General features: G+C 41.0%; 1 protein-coding gene across 1 annotated transcript in view; it reads left to right on the top strand.

Annotated features, from left to right (window-relative positions):
• Positions 1–23,157, top strand: part of LOC133560173 (protein sidekick-1-like) — an 849,418-nt gene that overhangs the window by 658,722 nt on the left and 167,539 nt on the right. Inside the window, exon 17 of the mRNA XM_061912393.1 lies at positions 12,889–13,070. Within this exon, the coding sequence (XP_061768377.1) occupies positions 12,889–13,070 (182 nt within the window). The remainder of the gene's footprint in view (positions 1–12,888; positions 13,071–23,157) is intronic.

Below are 23,157 nucleotides of genomic sequence, written 5' to 3'. Positions count from 1 at the left end.
GGGAGAGGGGTTAGTGCGTCTGCCTCACAATACGAAGTTCCTGCAGTCCTAGGTTCAAATCCAGGCTCGGAACATTTTTCAACCAATTCAAACCATTCTACCTTCAACACATTCCACCATTCTAGAAATTCAAACTACTTTTTTTCCCAGTTCAAAAAAATTCCAGGATTTTTGGAAATTCCTAGTTTTCCAAAGCCCTATTTCCACCCTTTTTTCTGTCGACTACTCCTCCCATGTTTTTCAACCTACTTCAACCGTTCTACCGTCAACTCCTCTTAATCAGGACAAGAAAACCAAGTTGTTTTTTGAACTGGAAAAATTCCTGGTTTTCCCGAAATTCCAGGAATTCTGTAATACCATTTCTCAATTCGGGCTTCACGGTGGCAGAGGGGTTAGTGCGTCTGCCTCACAATACGAAGTTCCTGCAGTCCTGGGTTCAAATCCAGGCTCGGAATCTTTCTGTGTGGAGTTTGCATGTTCTCCCCGTGAATGCGTGGGTTCCCTCCGGGTACTCCGGCTTCCTCCCACTTCCAAAGACATGCACCTGGGGATAGGTTGATTGGCCACACTAAATTGGCCCTAGTGTGTGAATGTTGTCTGTCTATCTGTGTTGGCCCTGCGATGAGGTGGCGACTTGTCCAGGGTGTACCCCGCCTTCCGCCCGATTGTAGCTGAGATAGGCGCCAGCGCCCCCCGCGACCCCGAAAGGGAATAAGCGGTAGAAAATGGAAAAAAATGGCATTTCTCAATTCAACATGTTACTATTTCAACAATTCTCGACGGATTTGAAAAATTTCAACACCAACCATTCAAGGTTTTTACCATTTAAAGAAAAACAGAAAAATCCCGCTTTTCCTGAAATTCACAATTTTTGGGGAAATTCCCATTTCAATCAATGGGACATTATTCAAAGTACCACATTCCCCACATTGTTCGATTTGATTCAAACTGTTCCAACTTCAAAATTCTCAGCCTGTTCGGGAATTATGTGATCTACTTCAACAATTCTAAAAAAAAAAAAAATCCAGGGTTTCAGCTCAACTTTAGCATCAGAGCATTCACACGCAATTCCTTCAAGAATTGCCTTATCTAGTTTATAAATGAAATAAAACATTTTCAATGAAGTTTTACGATTGTTTACCAGCGACCCGTCTTTGAACCCCGCATTAACTGCATGGCCGGTCGCATATGATAAAACACAGCGTTGTGGCTTTCCAGTATTCATTTTTAAAGCAAATCTCTGGTTTATGGAAGCCACTATATCAGAAGTGGAAGCTAACAGTGAATCTACACAAATCTATTATTCATGATCACATTCCAGCAAAACATGTTGCACTCACCCCCACCCCCCAAAAAAGTGGTCTTATAACAGAGGAGTGTGATGTATTAAACCATAGACACATATTTCTGTGTTCTCAAGCAGGGCTATGTCATACTGCACAATGACAACGCAATAACAGTGAATGTTATTCGCACTATGCATTTATTCAGCGCCTACGCCATTCAACTATAACATTTTATCTAACCGACATAATGCCTCTGCCATACACACTATATCAAACACCCATACTTTTTCTTGGTGTTTGTGCATATGGCTTCGTACAAATTCATTTCCATTCGCCTCCTACACAGTTTTAAATATTCTCATTTTGTATTAGCATACAGTGTTATTATGTGCTACATTTAATTAAATGTATTGGCGAGGTGAAATCACGCTTGTTCTGCAGAAAAAACATCTTTATTTTTTAATCACTAACTTCTACATAATATACGTATCCTCCTGTTTTTGGTATATATATATTTTGCCCGAATTACAACCTTGTGACCAAAAAAAAGAACATTGTAATACAAAAACACTAATGTCTGCTGTAGAGGATGCAGTTTCTAAGAAGGTTATAGAGAGCATCTCAAAGGTGAGCCCACATATAAACCTGGACTATCAATCCTTCACGAGTTACGGTATTTACACAAACGGATTTTGTAAATACCTCAATTGTTTCCAAACGGTGCGTCTAACACGGCAGTAAAACGGCTGATCAAACAAAACAGAAGTCATCATCATGGACCCACTAGCTGCGAAAGCTAGCTCTCCAATCAGCTAAAACTGACTCAATTACTACTAATTTGTTTGAGATTGTGATTTTGCTACAGCTGGCTGTTTTCACTGGCAAGTAAAATGTGTTTTTTATTCAGACTCCAGTGTAAACGCGCACAGGTTCCAATGTGGTTCCAATGTGGCCCCAATGTCACTTGCATGCGCACTTCGATAAAGTAAGAACAAAGGAAGTTGACCGGGAGGAAATCGCTACTACAAAATAAAATAAAAGTCCCGAAACCTGTTTTGTTTTTTACGCGACAGTAAATGAAAGTAGTATAATTTAGGAATGGATGTCTATAGTGTAGTATATTTGGGAGAGTTGTACTCTTTTTATGGCTGTTAAGTAGAGAAGACACGGACATCAGCATGGATCTGCGGGAGCTTTATTTTTCAACTCACATGTAAGCAAATGCGCCACAGCGTCAATTCCAATCTTTCAACAATTGCTGTTTCTTCGGAATCAAAATATATATTCATACTGTATATTACATATAGCCTATTATTTGCGCAGTATTGACAAATGAATTATTTGAAAATGTGGTTGTTTTAAATAGAAACCAAAACCGGATGTCGTGATGAAATATCTATTTCCGCTGGCGACTGTGTCTTTCCGGCGCATACAAGTGACCTAGCTCGCCCAGAAAAAGCTGACAAAAACAATCACATTCAGGAAGCTTTGCGTTTAGACTGAAGTCACATTAGAAAACATCAGGGTTCAATCAGATACAGTTCTACCTCCTAATGTGGCCTAAATCTGATGCCTAAAGATCAGATTTGAAGCACTTTGAGGCGTTTGGACCAGGGGTCCCCAAACTTTTTAACTCGGGGGCCGCATTGGGTCGGCTGGGCTGTATATATATATATATATATGTATGTATGTATGTATGTATGTATGTATGTGTATATATATATATATGTGTATATATATATGTATATATATATATATATATATATATATATATGTATATTTATAAAACCTTATATATAACTTTATATATATTTATATGTATAACATTGACCATATATATATATATATATATATATATATATATATATATATATATATATATATATGTATATGTGTATATATATATATATATATATATATATATATATATATATATATATATATATATATATATATATATATATATATATATATATATATTCCTCGCGTACCAATTGACTGAATGAGTGCACACTTGCTGCGTGCTTGCCCGACACTGCGGCGTGAGCGCAATAATGTTACGTTATCGATGAGAAAATGCATTTTTAGACAATATGATATGCCTTAGCGGCTAGGAGACACCAAGAGTAACAAGGTGGTGGTAAATGGATTAGAAAGGACAGATTTCAAAAACAATAATTAGAATTAGTATATATTTTTTTTAACTTGGCACTTCTCGCGGGCCGGATTTTGGATGCTGTAGTTTGGGGACTCCTGGTATAGATCGACAAAAAAACAAACAGATCTGTATCACTTTGAGGCCCAAAAATCTGATTTGGTGTGCAGTGTAAACGGGTTCATGATGACGTTTTGGGAAATTTACTGGGGAATTTCTGAAAGTGAATCAATACAAAAATAATGCTATTTCAAGTAATAATAATAACACAGACACTCGCAAACATGTTAGCATATTAGCTAATGCTAACGACGCTGGTACGTACAATTACAGCTTATACCCTTTGGGGTCGCTGGTGCCTATCTCAACTTCAATCGGGCGGAAGGCGGTTTACACCCCGGACAAGTCACCATCTCAACTCAGGGCCAACACAGCTAGACAGACAACATTCTCACTCACATTCACACACTAGTACAATTATGCATGAAAACACTTTCTGACATCAAACATGGAACAGTTTAGTAAGTATGAATCGTTTTAGTTGTATTGTAAAACTTACAAATGTTGCTTGTAGTGATAAATGAAAAATGTATACGAGTAGAAACGCTATGGGCGACGAGAGGGTGAAACAGCACTTGTACTTCTGGTTCAAAGTACTAAACGGAAGGAGTAAATCAATAAAATCTATTTTGACTTGTTGGTTAGTGGAGTGGAAGGGATGGCAAAATGGGCAGTGTCGACAATACTGTCAGACATTACTTGTCCATTGCTTTCTTTGGACTCATAATGACTAAAGCAAAACTAGAAACCTGCTGTAAAAAAGTTACAAAACACCTAAAAAGCACACAAAGTAGCACTGAGTAGAGTAGCTAATGACTGCCCTGTTGTACCGACTGAATGAGCACGGAAATCGTTTAGCTGGCCTTCAGTGGATGTGCTGCAGGGCACAAACTGGCTGCACTGCAAAGCACACAATGGGTGGATGAAACATTCGTACATCAGACCTCTAACTCCTGCCAAAGAGATATTTTCATTCAACATGATTAGTAATTGTGGAAAAATATAAAAACTTATAAAATGTTAAACCGATGATGGTAACATAAGCTTGTATTCTTGTTGTTTTTTGCTTCGAAAAAGTAACTTTGAGAAAGTTGCAAACCACCTCTTTAATCATCCATCCATCCATTTTCTACTGCTTATCTCTTTTTATGGGTTGCGGGGGGTCGCTGGAGCCTATCTCAGCTACAATCGGGCGGAAGGCAGGGTACACCCTGGACAAGTAGCCACCTCATCGCTGGGCCAACACGGATAGAGAGACAACATTCACACACACTAGGGCCAATTTAGTGTTGCCAATCAACCTATCCCCAGGTGCACGTCTTTGGAGGTGGGAGGAAACCGGAGTACCTAGAGGGAACCCACACAGTCACGGGGAGAACATGCAAATTCCACACAGAAAGATCCCGAGCACAGGATCGAACCCAGGACCTTCGTATTGTGAGGCAGATGCACTAACCCCTCTACCATCGTGCTGCCTCTTCTTTAATCCTAATTAATACAAATGTATCTACAACAACCCTGTGATTAATCTAAGTATTTATGTAATGTTTCACAGAGATGATACAGTTCAACCTGGATTTACAAACTTCATTGGTTCTTGAGGAGGGGTCGTAAATAGAAATGTTTGTATAGTGAAGCAAATTTCTCTTTAAGAAATAATGTAAATATAAATTATGGGTTTCAGCCGAGACCGGGGGTCAGCAACTTGGGGCTCTCGAGCAACATGCAGCTCTTTAGTTCCGCCCTAGTGGCTCCCTCCAGTATTTTTAGAAAAAAAAATTTTTGTTTGAGTATGTTTTTTGTTTGTGGACAAACATGATACAAACCTTCCCAATTGTTAGAAAGCCCACTGTTTAATATGTTTGAGTGTATGCTTCAATGATGAGAGTATTTAGTGAAAATCGTTTTGTCCAACTAATTTCAGCGGTTCTTGGACCCACCATAGTGTGGACTGTGACGCAACAGTTTGTTTACATGTAAAATCTTCCACTCCTTCATCGTTTCATTTTGTCCATCACATGTTGTATGCTGTGCGTGAATGCACAAAGGTCCACTTTGTTGATGTTATTGACTTGTTGGAGTGCTAATCAGGCATGTTTGGTCAGTGCATGCTAACATGCTATTTAGGCTAGCTGTATGTACATTAGAGATGCGCGGTTTGCGGTCTCATCCGCGGAGTCCGCAGGTAAACCGCGGGTCGTGCGGTTGACATGACGAAAAAATAGATTTTAACTAGATTCAGGCGGGTGGCGGTTGAACCATCCGGAAATATTTGATATGCATCCCAAAAAAGGGAATAAGCGGTAGAAAATGGATGGATGGATGGGTTCTGTGATCAATATTTCCTTTGCCATTCAAAGTGCTATTTAAGACCCGTGTCATAAAGCGAAGTAGACAAAAAGAGACGCTATAATTCTCCTGAATGACTGCCGGCAGTCACCCAGATAATAAATATTAGGGCGTGCTATGAAGCCATTGGCTTTGTCGCCTACTACAACATGTACGATCTGCTTGTCAGTCCAGAAACATGTTGTGTTTGGCTTCCGCGGCAACACACACACGACTGCAAGGCATACTGGGTGACACAATGGTTGTGATATAAACAATTTTAACACTCTTACTAATATGCGCCACGCTGTGAAGCCACACTAATTAAGAACGACAAACATGGCGACTTGTCCAGGGTGTACCCCGCCTTCCGCCCGATTGTAGCTGAGATAGGCGCCAGCGCCCCCCGCGACCCCAAAAGGGAATAAGCGGTAGAAAATGGATGGATGGATGGAAACACATTTCGGGAGAACATCCTCACAGTAACACAACATAAACACAACACAACAAATACCCATAATCCTTTGTATTCATGACATTTCCTGACTATTTTATACACCCCGCTAGTAGCATCTCTAATGTACATATTGCATCATTATACCTTGTTTGTAGGTATAGTTGAGCTCATTAATATCCTTTATTTGCATCCTCTTTGTATACAATTTAGTCTTATGACACATTATCTGTATGTAATATTGACTGCATTTCAGATAGTTGTTTGTGTGCCATGTTGTTCCAGACCACAGCAAACATTACCAAGCTTGCCAGAGATTGTAATACATCTATTAAAAGAAGACAGCCTGCCATTATCATCTACACCTTTGGCCATTAAAATCCAGTAATTTCCAGGAGTTAGCTCACCTTCTGAATAGCCTCTGATTTAATAACGGTTTCTAATGAGTAAATATTAAATTTCAACATTTCTGTCAACAAAGATTTGCTTCAGCCTGCAACACGTATTGATAGTAGGCTATTACAGCTAATATAGACACTTACGTCATGTGTTTCCTTCACTGTAACACTTATATAAGGCTTTTTTATTTTTCGCGGCTCCAGACGGATTAGTTTTTGTATTTTTGTTCCAATCTGGCTCTTTTAACGCTTTGGGTTGCCGACCCCTGGCCTAAACAGAAGTGAAGGTTTGTACAATTTGAACACAGTATAAAGTGTGATACAGTACTGTATATCGAAAAACATAACAAGAGGGAGATGTATCAACTATCTCCTTATTAACAAGCCAAAACAACAACGACAAGCCGAACTGTCCTATTTGCGCTGCTGTGCCAACACACAGGTTCCTTTGTTGCCCTCACAGACGATCAGAAATCACTAATATCCTTAACTTTAACAATCATAATGAATATTGAATCCACTTTAATATTGTCTGACGAGAGGAGATATAGGAGGGGGGTGGGGGGGGGGGGGGGTTACTCCTGGAAGAGACGCCACTAAACGAGATGCTGCATCTTCTCTTCCGCTGCAAAGAAGAGTCTGCTTTGGCAGAAAATTAAAAACTGGGTATGCTGCTTCGTCAATCCCTTATATACGAGCTAGCACAAAATAGCTGCCAGCGAGACACAAAATGAATGAAGGAAGTGTTCCAACACAAAGACATAAATGGCTCGGTCTAGTTCATAAATCGAACAATTTTGCAAATTGAGAGGTTTGTAAATCCAGGTTCCATTGTATTGAATAAATTGACAAAGCAATTAAGCAAGAAGGTATATTGCAGCTACTATGATATGTACATCAGGGGTGCCCATTACTTCAATCGCGAGCTGCCGGTCGATCGCGGAGGGTGTGTTAGTCGATCGCCAGCCAGGCATTTAAAAAAATAGACCTAAAAATGAGCGATCATCAATTTTCACCAAGACTTCACTTTCGTCACTTGATTGACATTCACGACACCTGAGGTTCCTGTGAGATGACACTGGCTGCCGCAAGCTCATTATTAAGAAAAAGTGATAGACAGGAAGGCAACACTTTTTATTTCAACACATTCGCGCCGTACCTGCTGTCAAAACTCTAAAGACCGACCGCACAGTTCCTATCTTCACAATAAAAGCGCTGCTTCCTCTTGCCTGTGCTAACAAAATAAGAGTCTCAGAAAGCTGGCGTGCACAAGCTAGCAATTTACACAGCTAATGGATTTATTTTAAAGTGTATAAAAACGAGTATGAAAGCTGGATAAATAAGATGCCAAAAACCAACCACTTTCATGTGGAATTGGACAGAAAGGAGGACTTTTGTTCTCTTCCATTTGGAAATGCCGACGTTATCCGCACTTCTGTCGGATTCCAATCAATGCAAGTCATCAGAATCAGGTAATACTCCAACTTATATTCTTATCTTCATGAAAGAAAGGACTATATTCCAAAGACATGCACCTGGGGATAGGTTGATTGGCAACACTAAATTGGCCCTAGTGTGTGAATGTGAGTGTGAATGTTGTCTGTCTATCTGTGTTGGCCCTGCGAAGAGGTGGCGACTTGTCCAGGGTGTACCCCGCCTTCCGCCCGATTGTAGCTGAGATAGGCGCCAGCGCCCCCCGCGACCCTGAAAGGGAATAAGCGGTAGAAAATGGATGGATGTGTTAAACATTATTGCATTATCATTAAAAACCTTTAAAGGGCTACTGAAATGAGATTTTCTTATTTAAACGGGGATAGCAGGTACATTCTATGTCATACTTCATCATTTTGCGATATTGCCATATTGTTGCTGAAAGGATTTAGTAGAGAACATCGACGATAAAGTTTGCAACTTTTGGTCGCTAATAAAATAGCCTTGGCTTTACCGGAAGTAGCAGACGATGACGTCAGCGGTGTGAGGGCTCCTCACATCCTCACATTGTTTATAATGGGAGCCTCCAGCAGCAAGAGCTATTCGGACCGAGAAAGCGACAATTTTCCCATTAATTTGAGTGAGGATGAAAGATTCGTGGCTGAGGATATTAATAGCGAAGGACTAGAAAAAAAAAAATATATATATATATAGTTTGAAAAAAAAAGCGATTGCAATGGGAGTGATTCAGATGTTTTTAGACACTTTTACTAGGATAATTCTGGGAAATCCCTTATCTTTCTATTGTGTTGCTGGTGTTTTAGTGCATTAAATAGTACCTGATAGTCGGAGGGGTGTGTCCACGGGTGTGTTGACGCCAGTGTCTGAGGGAAGTGTTGAGGGAAGCCGCAGCAGGACAGAAGCTCCTCTGATCTCCGGTATGAGGCGACTTATTACCACAATTTTCTCACCGAAACCTGCCGGTTGACAAGTGGTCGGGAACCATGTTCGCTTGACCGCTCTGATCCATAGTAAAGCTTCACCTCCGGGAATTTTAAACAAGGAATCACCGTGTCTTTGTGTGGCTAAAGGCTAAAGCTTCCCACCTCCATCTTTCTACATTGACTTCTCCATTATTAATTGAACAAATTGCAAAAGATTCAGCAACACAGATGTCCAGAATACTGTGTAATTGCGCGATGAAAAGAGACGACTTTTAGCCCCAAATGGTGTTGCGCTAATATGTCCTCTACAGTCCGTGACGTCACGTGCACGCGTCATCATTCCGCGACGTTTTCAACAAGAAACTCCGCGGGAAATTTAAAATTGCAATTTAGTAAACTAAAAAGGCTGTATTGGCATGTGTTGCAATGTTAATATTTCATCATTGATATATAAACTATCAGAATGCGTGGTCGGTAGTAGTGGGTTTCAGTAGGCCTTTAATCTGTTAAAAAAATGTATGTTTCATAAATAAAAACATATAAATGATATATATGAATGAGGTAGATCCCCTCGACTTGGTCAATTGAAAAGTAGCTGGCCTGCAGAAGATGTGTGGGCACCTCTGCTGTACACTATTCAGTCTTTTAGGCCAGCAGGCTTGATCATAATGGCTGGTTGTGTTGTAGTGTAAGATGTCACATCTTATACATGCATCTTCTCTTGGTCCGCTGGCCTCCTCTCTAATAATCTCCTTATCATGTGTCAGAAGGTTTGCAATCAAAGTGCCCTCCGCTGCCTTTTGCACATTTGCATATAATTGCCGCTCAAGCAAAGAGCTTTTTATCCTTATTTGCGGTGTAATCTGCTCCCACTCGAATCAAAGCACAAACTCCCCTCCGGCTCGTTTCTGCTTCACAGGAAAGGCTCTCCCACCTTCTCCTGCCCTCACAACTTTCTTCCTATTGTACCTCGCTGCCCGCTTACTCCTCCGCTCTATCTGTCTTTTCTCCTGTGCCTCGCCCTCGCTCCACCTTGCGATCGCGGTGTCACAGCGTTTATCTTCCTGCCTCCAGGAAAACATACTGTTCTCCTCCAGTGCCCCCTCCTCGCTGGATGCGTCAGGGTTTGAGTGCAAGAGTGTGTGTGTGTGTGTGTCATAGAATGTCCACTGGAGCGCTGAGTCAGCCGCTCAGATGCAGGACAATCTTCGAGATGATATAGAAGATGCTGACTCTCAGCTGCGGCAGATCAGAGCTGTGTGATAGCAAAGTGCTAACATGCATCTTGCAGACTTTTCCAATGCAGACTTTTGCTGGATTCTGGACAAATGCTGGAAATGACGACAATTTATGACAATAATATCTAATAAATTACAGTTCCGGCTCACTCCCACCTCCAAAGACATGCACCTGGGGATAGGTTGATTGGCAACACTAAATTGGCCCTAGTGTGTTAATGTGAGTGTGAATGTTGTCTGTCTATCTGTGTTGGCCCTGCGATGAGGTGGCGACTTGTCCAGCGTGTACGCGACCTTCCGCCCGAATGCAGCTGAGATAGGCTCCATCAACCCCCGCGACCCCAAAAGGGACAAGCGATAGAAAATGGATGGATATGTCGTCATGCACACTATCAGGATGCATGAACATATAAACATATTAAATAATGCAGGGGATCTTTGACCTGTGGGTCAAACTTTTCCACTCCAATATTAACACTGAATGAGTTATCTTACTCTTGGTTTTAATCATATTTAACAACTAGAAAATTCCCACGGAAATTTTGATGGGCCTCCAACTGCGCCCTGGACCTCTGGCCGCGGGTCGCCGGAAGCTGCCGTACTTATTAAATGGTGCCGAGTGTCTGAATGCGTGAGTTTTAGGTGTAACTGTACAAAACTGAGGTAGCGTAAACAGTAGCATGTTTACATAAAAATGCTAACAATATCCATCCATCCATTTTCTACCGCTTATTCCCTTTTAGGGGTCGCGGGGGGCGCTGGCGCCTATCTCAGCTACAGTCGGGCGGAAGGTGGGGTACACCCTGGACAAGTCGCCACATCATCGCAGGGCCAACACAGATAGACAGACAACATTCCGATAGTTTTATGCAAATATAATGACAATAAAGTCCATTCTATTCTATTCTATGATAACAGTCAGCATGTTTCATACACCAAGTCAGTGGTTCTCAACCTTTTTTCAGTGATGTACCCCCTGTGAAAATGTTTTTAATTCAAGTACCCCCTAATCAGAGCAAAGCATTTTTGGTTGAAAAAAAGAGATAAAGAAGTAAAATACAGCACTATGTCATCAGTTTCTGATTCATTAAATTGTCTAACAGTATTGCTCATTCGTAGTGGTCTTTCTTGAAGTATTTGGAAAAAAATATATAAAAATAACTAAAAACTTGTTGAAAAATAAACAAGTGATTCAATTATGAATAAAGATTTCTACACATAGAAGTAATCATCAACTTAAAGTGCCCTATATTTTTATTTATTTATTTTTCTTTGTTATGAAAAAGGGCGGTTTTTGTCTTGAAAAAGGGAGGTTTTGTGGGTTGGTGCACTAATTGTAAGTGTATATTGGTTTTTTTTATGTTGATTTAAAAAAAAAAAAACAAAAAAAAATAAAGCAATTACAAAAAAATATATATATATAGAAAATATTCTTCTGCGGCCAGGTGGTTGGGGACCACTGTTTTACACCACAGTCAAGTTAGCTTGTGTCACATACCAAGTTATATGGCTGGGGAATTACAGTAAAAAGTGTAAAAGTAACTTTGAAAGTTAGCAGTTTAATATTAGCATGCCAACATTAGCACGCTAACAGTTAACAAGCGTCACATACCAAATTATATGATTGTAGGGTAAACGGTTGCGAAATTTGCTCAAAAAGTTAGCATCTAACCTACTTACAGTTTACAAATTTGTTATATGATATTTACCATGTATTAGTCAAAAAAGATTATTTATTTAACACATAAACTTTAAGTTTATGTCAGGCTGATTAGAAAAATAAACACTAACCAAATAATAATAATAATAAAAAGGGACTCATAAATAATTGATGAAAAATACATAGAATAAAGTTTTGCTAAAAAAAAAATCAACACAATTAATAATGAATATGTTTCTTAAGTAAACTGTCCATGAAAATACAGCCTCACCATTTTAGTCATATTTTTTGGGCTGAAGAAACTTCTCTGTGACTTTCTGTTTGTTTGATTGTCATTAATGCCACACGTGGTGGAAAAATGCATTACAACTGAGTACCTCTGCGGCCCATAAAGGCCACAGCTGTGAAAAATATTTTTTGGCGGCCTTCAGTGGGGTGCTCGCTGCCCAACAATGGCCACCCCTGTCAAATAATGGGAAACCTTGTGTTAATCACAAAAATATCATTTATTTAACACACAAAACTTATAATAATGAAAGTTCTTATAATAATAATATGTTTCCCAAATAAACTGTCAATGAAATTAAAGTACAAAAGAAAAAACAGCTTCACCACTTTAGTCATATTTTTTGCGCTTAAGGAACTTTTCTAAGACTTTAGCTCCAAACTCAGTTTGTTTGATATTGTCATTACTGCCACAAGTGGTGGAAAAGTGTATTATATAGTACTTCATTTATTTACTTTTACACCTCAGTGCCGCTGTGAAGCGGACGGTGAGCCAATGCTGCGACTTTAAAACTGGTGTAATGTGCTCCCGCCCTCTGGTCCCCGTCAGGACGCATGCAGCTGAGTTCTGTGATGATTGTAGACTTCAGAGAGCAAGCCATTACAATAATCTGCATGTGCTAACATACATACTTGTATGTTTATTTAGGTACCGACTGGCAGGACTTCCAGGCGACTACCAAGAGAAAAACATCAGCAGCCCGGAAACCAACTACTGTTTGCTGAAGGACCTGATCATATGGACACAGTACCAAATCCAGGTGGCGGCCTACACCGGCGCCGGCCTGGGCGTCTACAGCAGCCCCGTCACTGAATACACCCTGCAAGGAGGTGAGAACACAATAAAAATGCACATTGTATTTTATCATCATCGGCACATTTACAGGAAGTATAATCATCAGCGTCCATTGTACAGCATATTTAGCCGGCAAGCATCAGTATTTACTTATTAAAGTTACACATGTTTTTTTCACTTAATTTGTAAACTCCTATCCAGCCTCCAGTAACACCCAGCCTGCAAAAGTTAGGAAAAAGTGCTTAAAGGGGAACATTATCACCATTTCTGAAGGGTTAAAACCAATAAAAATTAGTTTCCAGTGGCTTATTTTATTTTTCGAAGTTTTTTTCAAAATGTTACTCATCACGCAATATCCCGAAAAAAAGCTTCAAAGTGCCTGATTTAACCGTCGCTATATCCACCCGTCCATTTTCCTGTTACGTCACTGCGTGATGCCAATACAAACAAACATGGCGGATAGAACAGAAAGATATAGCGACATTAGCTCGGATTCAGACTCGGATTTCAGCGGCTCAGTGTTAATTTTGACGGCAAAATTTGATTTAGTTTTAGTCGTAGTCTTTTGACTAAAATGTAATTTAGTTTTAGTCATAATTTAGTTATTTAAATTGTTTTAGTTTTAGTCTAGTTTTAGTTGAGGAAATATCATAAGATTATAGTCGACGAAAGTCGACTAAGGGGTAATATGTAAACTTTTTCTTCAATTTCTGAAAGTCAAAGCAAAACATCGGAAAAATCTCCGAAACAAGTCGTATTTCGATAAAAATCATGTCTCAAATTTAGTATTTCACGAGTAAGCCGTGAAATAAACGGGATAACGTCGACTTAGTTGTGAAAAATGCTTACCTGTGTGTGGATTTCGGGGTGATTCGACTGTAAATGTCGCTTCAAGTTTTTTGTGTTTTTCCCCGTAATCCTCGCGCTGCATTTCTTACACTGCGTCTTGTTATCTTTGACGTCAAATATAAAATTTCCCCATATGTCTTCTCTCCTCATCCTCACCGGCGTTGACATGTTGTCTTCTGCAGCGCATTCCCGGGTCAGTCTCAAACGCAAACTCCGTTTATGTAACTTCCTTACCACGTCGCTCTGATTGGTTCTCTTCCCAACTCCTCCCCCCTCTTCCTAACGAAATGAGTTCCGATTGGATCTCGTCTCTGGCAGACATTTTCGTCTTGTTTTTATTCGTTGACGAATATGTCAATACACCTCGTCATCGTCTTAGTCCACGTAAATTATTTTTTATTTAGTTATTGTCTCGTTTTAGTCAGGAAAAAAAAGGTCATTGACGATAACTATGACAAAAATTTTTCTTCAACAAAATTAACACTGCAGAGGCTTAAGCGATTCAACAGATTACGCATGTATTGAAACGGATGGTTGGAGTGTGGAGGCAGATAGCGAAAACGAAATTAAAGAACAAACTGAAGCTATTGAGCCATATCACGACAGACGGCGGCAACGAGGACGAATTTGGCGATCGCCTTCTAACCAACGATTGCATCTTTTGACAACTGGTGCAACTTGAATCCGTCGATTGGTATGTGTTTGTTTGGCATTAAATGTGGGTTGAGGGAAAGGCTGGACCATGCCGTGCCCAAATATGTCTGATTAGCACATAAGTCAATAACATCAACAAAACTGACCTTTGTGAATTTGTTGACTTTATCGCTGGAAATGCATCTGCTTTGAGTGTCGCAGGATATCCACACATCTCTGTGCCATCTCTGTCGTAGCATCGCTATCGTCGGTAAAGTGTGCGAGGGACTTTCGCATCTTTTGACCACTGGTGCAACTTGAATGCGTCGATTGGTATGTGTTTGTTTGGCATTAAATGTGGGTGGAGGGAAAGGCTGGATGCAAATATAGCTGCAAATGAGGCATAATGATGCAATATGTACATACAGCTAGCCTAAATAGCATGTTAGCATCGATTAGCATGCCGTGACCATTGATATGTCCGATTAGCACCCTCCACGTTAGTCAACTTGAATCCGTCCCTGTTCGTGTTGTTACACCCTCCGACAACACACCGACGAGGCATAATGTCTCCAAGGTACGGAAAACAGTCGAAAAAACAGAAAATAACTGAGCGGATTTGACTTGGTGTGTGTAATGTGTTTGAGAAAATGGCGGATTGCTTCCTGTTGTGACGTCACGGGTGAAAGGTCATTGCTCCCACAGCGAACAATTTAAAGGCGTTTCCATCGCCAAATTCACCCTTTTAGAGTTCGGAAATCAGTTAAAAAAACATATGGTCTTTTTTTTTCTGCCACATCAAGGTATATATTGACGCTTACATAGGTCTGGTGATAATGTTTCCCTTTAAGTGTGGAATGAGGCAGAATTTGCAATGACACCTTTTCTTGGGTTCTGTGAAAACCATGGACCATGGAGTTTTGCTGTGTTACAAAAAACAGTTTAGATTTAAAAAAGCCGTATTCATCCATTGTTTGTCGCCATGGCGATATAGCGCCTCTTCTTCCTAGCTGAACGTAACTCCAAAGATTAAACGTTGTTTACTCGTTATAATCACCAACCTGGTGTCATTTGGAGTATTTTGTTGAGTCCAAATGTTTGTGATGCGTCAGGATAGGCTTAGGCAGCTGTTCTTGTGTTTGTGCTTACGAGGTGCAGCGTGACAGCTGATGGTTTGACAATAGCTGTCAAAAAATCTATTTGAAGGGATTAACGCTACAATATGTATGTACAGCAGTTCCATAACCCTGGTTCAAATGAAATGCATTAAACGTCCGTTTGTATCCGCGCAGTCCCCACTTTTCTTCTCTTACACTCAAGCAGAAGAGACAACAATCTGGATTTTGTGTTTTTGAATAGGCTCCAGCACCCCCCGCAACCCCAATAGGGACAAGCGGGAGAAAATGGATGGATAGTTAATGCAGAGTGGCATTAAGGTCCTTTTATCTCATCCCAATTGATGTTTCCAAGTATTACAATTAACGTTTTGAATAGATTTAATAGATTTTGGAAGTTTGTTTTATCAAGTGCAATATAATGTTTTACCTTTATTTTGGAGTTGATGCTGTGTGTAGGAGTAAAAGTACTTTCAGACTTTCATAGTTTTTGACTTATGAATTGTCTTGGCCTGTTGCCACAGGTCATGTCTTGCCGTGTCTGGGTTATAGTTCTGTTCTGCTCTGTGCCTCCAATTTTACTTTACTGTTGCCAGGAGCACTGAATGTACACACTGGCCACTGTTTGGTGATATAGGATACACACCTGCTGCATATCCCAATCATATCCCTTTTAATACCCGTCTGGCCGTTCACTCGGTACATGATTATTGTTTGCTACATGCGACTGTTATTATTTTCATGTTTGTCGTTGGAGATTGTTGTATGTTTGATATTCGCTCTACGCCACTGTTGGCGTAATTGTTTGCTTTATGCTACTACCATACTTGCCAACCTTGAGACCTCCGGTTTCGGGAGGTGGGGCGGAGGCTTGGTTTGGGGGCGTGGTTGGGGCGGGGGGCTTGGTTAAGAGGGGAGGGGTGTATATTTACAGCCAATTCACCAACTGGAGTATTTCATATATATTTCATATATACATATATATATATATATATATATATCCATCCATCCATTTTCTACCGCTTATTCCCTATATATATGGCGCAGTGGGAGAGTGGCCGTGCGCAACCCGAGGGTCCCTGGTTCAAATCCCACCTAGTACCAACCTCGTCACGTCCGTTGTGTCCTGGGCAAGACACTTCACCCTTGCTCCTGATGGGTGCTGGTTGGCGCCTTGCATGGCAGCTCCCTCCATCAATGTGTGAATGTGTGTGTGAATGGGTAAATGTGGAAGTAATGTCAAAGCGCTTTGAGTACCTTGAAGGTAGAAAAGTACAACCCATTTATCATTTATATATATATATATATATATATATATATGTATATATATATATATATATATATATATATATGTATGAAATACTTAACTTTCATTGAATTCTAGCTGTATATATTTATTTTATTATATATATAAATAAAATAGTTAAATTTCAGACGGCACCTATCAAATATACAGTAATAAAAACACAGTTGTTCTACTAACTTTAGTGTGCTTGCTGGTTACTAAGAAAAAAAACAACCCTTACCTTTCACTATTTGAGTAACGTCACTTCTGAGTTTCCAGAAGATGGCGCCAGTATGTGCTTTGCCCTGCCGTCTCTCGCTGTCAGCTCTGTTCGGTTTTGTGTTGTTTGCGTCTATTTTCGTCTCTGTCAGCTCACTGCTTGTGTATGACCGCCAAACACTGTTGGATCTTTGCCCCTCTCCCACTGATATGATCAACTTCGACGTTGGTTTTTCGACATCCGTCAGCTTTTTCACCTGGCCGGATTCCTGCCTTCCTTTCCCGCCTCGTGGCTCCTCTCCCCCGCCACCTGTGGGCTGTGTGTCGGGCCCCACCTGGATTAGCTGCGCCCTTGGATGTGGTGGCCCCCGCCAGGTTCAGTCTTGTGAACGCAAGATCTTTGACAAACAAAACGTTTATCCTGAAGGATTTCTTCACTTCCCGCGGACTTGACTTCCTCTGTGTGACGGAAACATGGCTGAGAGCCGGTGAGTCCGCCCCTCTTAATGAACTTCTGCCTCCGGAGTGTTCCAACTTTAATTCTCCGCGGTAGTCCGGCCGAAAAGGAGGATTAGTAGTCGTTTTTAAAAATGACTTTCAATGCCATCAGATCTGCCTGCAATCCTCCTTTTCAAGCTTTGAACTGTGCATGTTTGAGCTGAGGTGGGGGGAGATTTCGGGAGATTTTCGGGAGAAAATTTCTTCCGGGAGGTTTTCGGGAGAGGCGCTGATTTCCGGGAGTCTCCCGGAAAATCCGGGAGGGTTGGCAAGTAGGGCTACTACCTACGTTCATGCTAAATTTTGCTGCGCTACGCCCTTGACGTCTGCTTCCCAGCGGCGCAAACATCTTTGTTTTTTGCATTGTTTAAAGAAATAAAGACTTTTGTTGCCTAGCTGTGTGCTATCAATCAGTCGCTAAAAATTGTTTGCTTTTAATGACAACATCGCTAATATTTGGATACTATTCAGGCCATGATATGTATATAGATAATTGTTGGCGGGTTTTGGATGTTTATTTAGAGGGTTTTGTGGGTGAAACAGAGAGTTCCCATTGACTACATTGCTTTTTACATTGTTTAGGTATTTGTTTATTTACGACTTAGAATGCATAAAAAAAGATGAACGTGTTCATGTCTTATATAAGAATTGTGAAGGATAGACAACACATCTCTCTCTAACTTTGGCGTATTTCCAGTATGACTAAAGTGTAACTACTGTGACGTCACTCTACGGAAATTACTGAAGACCTTCAGAACAGAATATTCAAAAAGGTTTAAAGGCCTACTGAAAGCCACTACTACCGACCACGCAGTCTGATAGTTTATACCTCAATGATGAAATATTAACATTGCAACACAAGCCAATACAGCCAGTATAGTTGACTAAATTACAATTTTATATTTCCCGCAGAGTTTCCTGTTGAAAACGTTGCGGAATTACTACGCGTATGATGACGTGTGTTTGTGACGTTATTGGTTGGAGGGGACCTATTAGCCCAGCACCACTTAGGGCTAAAAGTCGTCTCTTTTCATGGCGCAATTACACAGTATTCTGGACATCTGTGTTGCTGAATCTTTTGCATTTTGTTCAATTAATAGTGGAGAAGTCAAAGTAGAAAGATGGAGGTGGGAAGCTTTTAGCCTTTAGCCACTCAAACACACGGTGTTTCCTTGTTTAAAATTCCCGGAGGTGAAGCTTTACTATGGATCAGAGCGGTCAAGCGAACATGGATCCCAACTACATGTCAACCGGCAGTTTTCGGTGAGAAAATTGTGGTAATAAGTCGCCTCTTACCGGAGATCAGAGGAGCTTCTGTCCTGCTGCAGCTTCGTGACTTCCCTCAACACTTCCCTCAACACACCCGTGGCCACACCCCTCCGACTATCAGTTACTATTTAACTCACTAAAACCTAGCAACACAATTGGCAGATAAGGGATTTCCCAGAATAATCCTAGTAAATGTGTCTAAAAACATCTGAATCGCTCTCACTGCAATCGCCTTTTTTTTTTTTTTTACTTTTTTCTTCTTTCTAGTCCTTCACTCTAAATTTCCTCATCCACGAATCTTTCATTCTTGCTCAAATTAATGGGGAAATCGTTGCTTTCTCGGTCCGAATAGCTTTCGCTGCTGGAGGCTCACATTATAAACAATGTAAGGATGTGAGGAGCCCTACAACCAGTGACGTCATGCGCACATCATTTGCTACTTCCAGTAAAGGCAAGGCTTTTTTATTAGCGACCAAAAGTTGCGAACTTTATCGTTCTCTACTAAATCCTCTCAGCAAAAATATGGCAATATCGCAAAATGATCAAGTATGACACATAGAATGGACCTGCTATCCCCGTTTAAATAAGAACATCTTATTTCAGTAGGCCTATAATGGATACATCCATCCATCCATCCATCTTCTTGCGCTTATCCGAGGTCGGGTCGCGGGGGCAGCAGCCTAAGCAGGGAAGCCCAGACTTCCCTCTCCCCAACCACTTCGTCTATCTCTTCCCGGGGGATCCCGAGGCGTTCCCAGGCCAGCCGGGAGACATAGTCTTCCCAACGTGTCCTGGGTCATCCCCGTGGCCTCCTACCGGTTGGACGTGCCCTAAACACCTCCCTAGGGAGGCGTTCGGGTGGCATCCTGACCAGATGCCCGAACCACCTCATCTGGCTCTTCTCGATGTGGAGGAGCAGCGGCTTTACTTTGAGTTCCTCCCGGATGACAGAGCTTCTCACCCTATCTCTAAAGGAGAGCCCCGCCACCCGGCGGAGGAAACTCATTTCGGCCGCTTGTACCCGTGATCTTATCCTTTCGGACATGACCCAAAGCTCATGACCATAGGTGAGGATGGGAACGTAGATCGACCGGTAAATTGAGAGCTTTGCCTTCCGGCTCAGCTCCTTCTTCACCACAACAGATCGGTACAACGTCCGCATTACTGAAGACGCCGCACCGATCCGCCTGTCGATCTCACAATCCACTCTTCCCTCACTCGTGAACAAGACTCCTAGGTACTTGAACTCCTCCACTTGGGGCAGGGTCTCCTCCCCAACCTGGAGATGGCACTCCACCCTTTTCCGGGAGAGAATCATGGACTCGGATTTGGAGGTGCTGATTCTCATTCCGGTCGCTTCACACTCGGCTGCGAACCGATCCAGTGAGAGCTGAAGATCCCGGCCAGATGAAGCCAACAGGACCACATCATCTGCAAAAAGCAGAGACCTAATCCCGTGGCCACCAAACCGAAACCCCTCAACGCCTTGACTGCGCCTAGAAATTCTGTCCATAAAAGTTATGAACAGAATCGGTGACAAAGGGCAACCTTGGCGGAGTCCAACCCTCACTGGAAACGCGTCCGACTTACTGCCGGCAATTCGGACCAAGCTCTGACACTGATCGTACAGGGAGCGGACCGCCATAATAAGACAGTCCGATACCCCATACTCTCTGAGCACTCCCCACAGGACTTCCCGAGGGACACGGTCGAATGCCTTCTCCAAGTCCACAAAGCACATGTAGACTGGCTCTAGAACCCTGCCGAGAGTATCATTGTATAATGGATACAATGAAGCATAATTAAGCATATAAAGACAACTTTATATGCTTAAGAAGGTGCCGGGCGACTCTTGGTCAGTCTGCGTTCTCAGTCAAGACCTCACATCTGTGAAAACCTTTGAGGTTTGGGTCGTCCAAGGTTTCTTATTGTAATCCCTTTGGGTTGAGTTTTTTTCTTGCCCTGATGTGAGATCTGAGCCGAGGATTTTGTTGTGGCTTTTGCAGCCCTTTGAGACACTCGTGATTTAGGGCTGTATAAGTAAACATTGATTGATTAATTGATAGAAGGCTTTTAATTTTTTGCAGCTCCAGACAATTTTGTTTTTGTATTTTTGGTGTAATATGGCTCTTTCAATATTTTGGGTTGCCGACCCCTGGGTTAGGTTGTCATATTTCAGCCCAGCGTCACTGAGTGATGCACTTAATCCGATTATGAAGCGTTGCGGAACACTCGCGTTGACTTGTGGCTCATTAATTATTGTCATGTGGTTTAGTGGGCGTGGCTGCAGTCGATGGGACGTATTCCCCTTTTGCTGCACAGACTTGAGTCGCACTTGAATAGCGTTCCTTCCCTGCTGTCTAGCGCTCAGGCATACGTGCATACTCCTATTTCCCCAGAGGACAGAGTTTAGTCTTTTATCTGGATCTGTGCGCCGTGAGGGTTAAGAAGCCAGGCCCCACGAGTACACTCAGCATGGCAGGAGGGGAGAGAGAGCATCTTTAGCATCAATTAATCTCCCTCGCTTTCCCTCTCTCTCTCTCTCACTCGCGTTCCAAGCCCCCCTTTTTTCGCCACTTTCTCGGCCCGCTCTCCCCTAGTGCTCTTCACTATCCTCGTCTACGGGCCACTTTAGCTCCACTGTAAGATACAAAAGGGCATACCCATCATGCAACAGTGCATTATCACACTCCAGCGTCCCCTAGCTTCGGCATAAACCTCTTACGGTGTAATCGCCGTAACATTTGCGCGAGCTTCTTCCATCGGACCACTGTAGTCGAAGACTTGAGTTAAATCTTCTCTTCCGTACATGTTTGCCACGTTCCCTTCGAGTGAAGTAAAGAAAAAAAAAAAGACATTTAAACGCTACGATCTTCAATACCTTAACTCTTTCTAAGAATCTACAAACCAGCCTGGTGCATTCCAAAACAAATAATTTAACTTGCTAATAGTCACCATTTTTCTTGTCACTCTGAGCCTGACACAGCTTTGCAGGAATTTTTTAATCGGCTCTCAAGCCGGTATTGCCTTTTAAAATTGTGTCCAAACGATAAGCCCACAAATCCACTGAGTCATGGCCAGTTCCTTGAGGTCCCTGATTGGAACTCGGCGCACATTATGTGTCCTTTAATGAAGCCCCACGGTGCACATTAGCCATGTACTATGACTCTTCATCCGCTTCATCATTTGTAGGACAATGCCATGCAAAATGAATGAATGCTGTATTAAAATAGCTTTAATGGGAAATCCATTGCAACCACTATGCAGCATTTGCAAGTCAAGCGCACTAAATGTACTGACCTTCAACTGAATGTCTGTCAAATATTATGATGGATTAAAAATGTCTAGCTTAATTAAACTTCATGACAAAGATGTAAAGTTAACATTCTTATGTGTTACATCAAAAATGGGGCAGTTAATTGGTTAGATTATTTTAATCTTGAGTAAATCGCATGATACATTGTTAACTCATATATAATCTGAATAGACATTGTTTACCCTAAGTAAGTGTACTAGGACTGCAACTATTAGTCGACAGGATGGACAATGTCAATGACTAAAGTTAAAAGATTGTCAAGATTGGTTTACTAAAATGTGAATTGATAAACCTTCAGGAATTTTCCTGTTTAAACTTGTATTATTTAAGTTAAATATTGCAGATAAATAACCGTAGCAGTACTGGATAAAAACACTTATTTTGAATGCAATGTTTATTGGACATATTGCACTTTAAGTCTGTTGACTTATTTTTCACTGTGGTTATATATACGTTGAGTAATAAGGTAAAACCATTATTTTTCTCAGTAATGTATGTTTATTTTGTTACAATAAATGTATTATAATACATTTGAATAAATGTGTCAACTCAATATCAAACTAAAAACGTGTACACTAGATCAAAAGCAATTGCTGGACTCGTCTACTAATCGAAAAAAATTATCGCTGACTAATCAGCTATTAAAATAATTGTTAGTACAGCGCTAAAATGTACCTTATTGACATGTACACACAACATTGGACTGATTGATTTTTTGATTTATTCAAACAGCTCAACTCAAAATGGACACAAAAACTATTTTACAGACACAGACGCACCTTTGGTCTAATCCAGTCCTATGGAGCTCTCTCTTTCTCGCATTAGGGAAAAAATAAATTAATAAAATATGTATGTATGTACACACACATGTATATATACATATATATATATATATATATATACATATATATATATATATATATATATATATATATATA

The sequence above is a fragment of the Nerophis ophidion genome, linkage group LG01 (assembly GCF_033978795.1).
Source record: "Nerophis ophidion isolate RoL-2023_Sa linkage group LG01, RoL_Noph_v1.0, whole genome shotgun sequence".
In the NCBI taxonomy this organism is placed as follows: Eukaryota; Metazoa; Chordata; class Actinopteri; order Syngnathiformes; family Syngnathidae; genus Nerophis; species Nerophis ophidion.
Note: the sequence above shows the minus strand (reverse complement) of the source record. Positions and strands in the feature narration are given on the sequence as shown.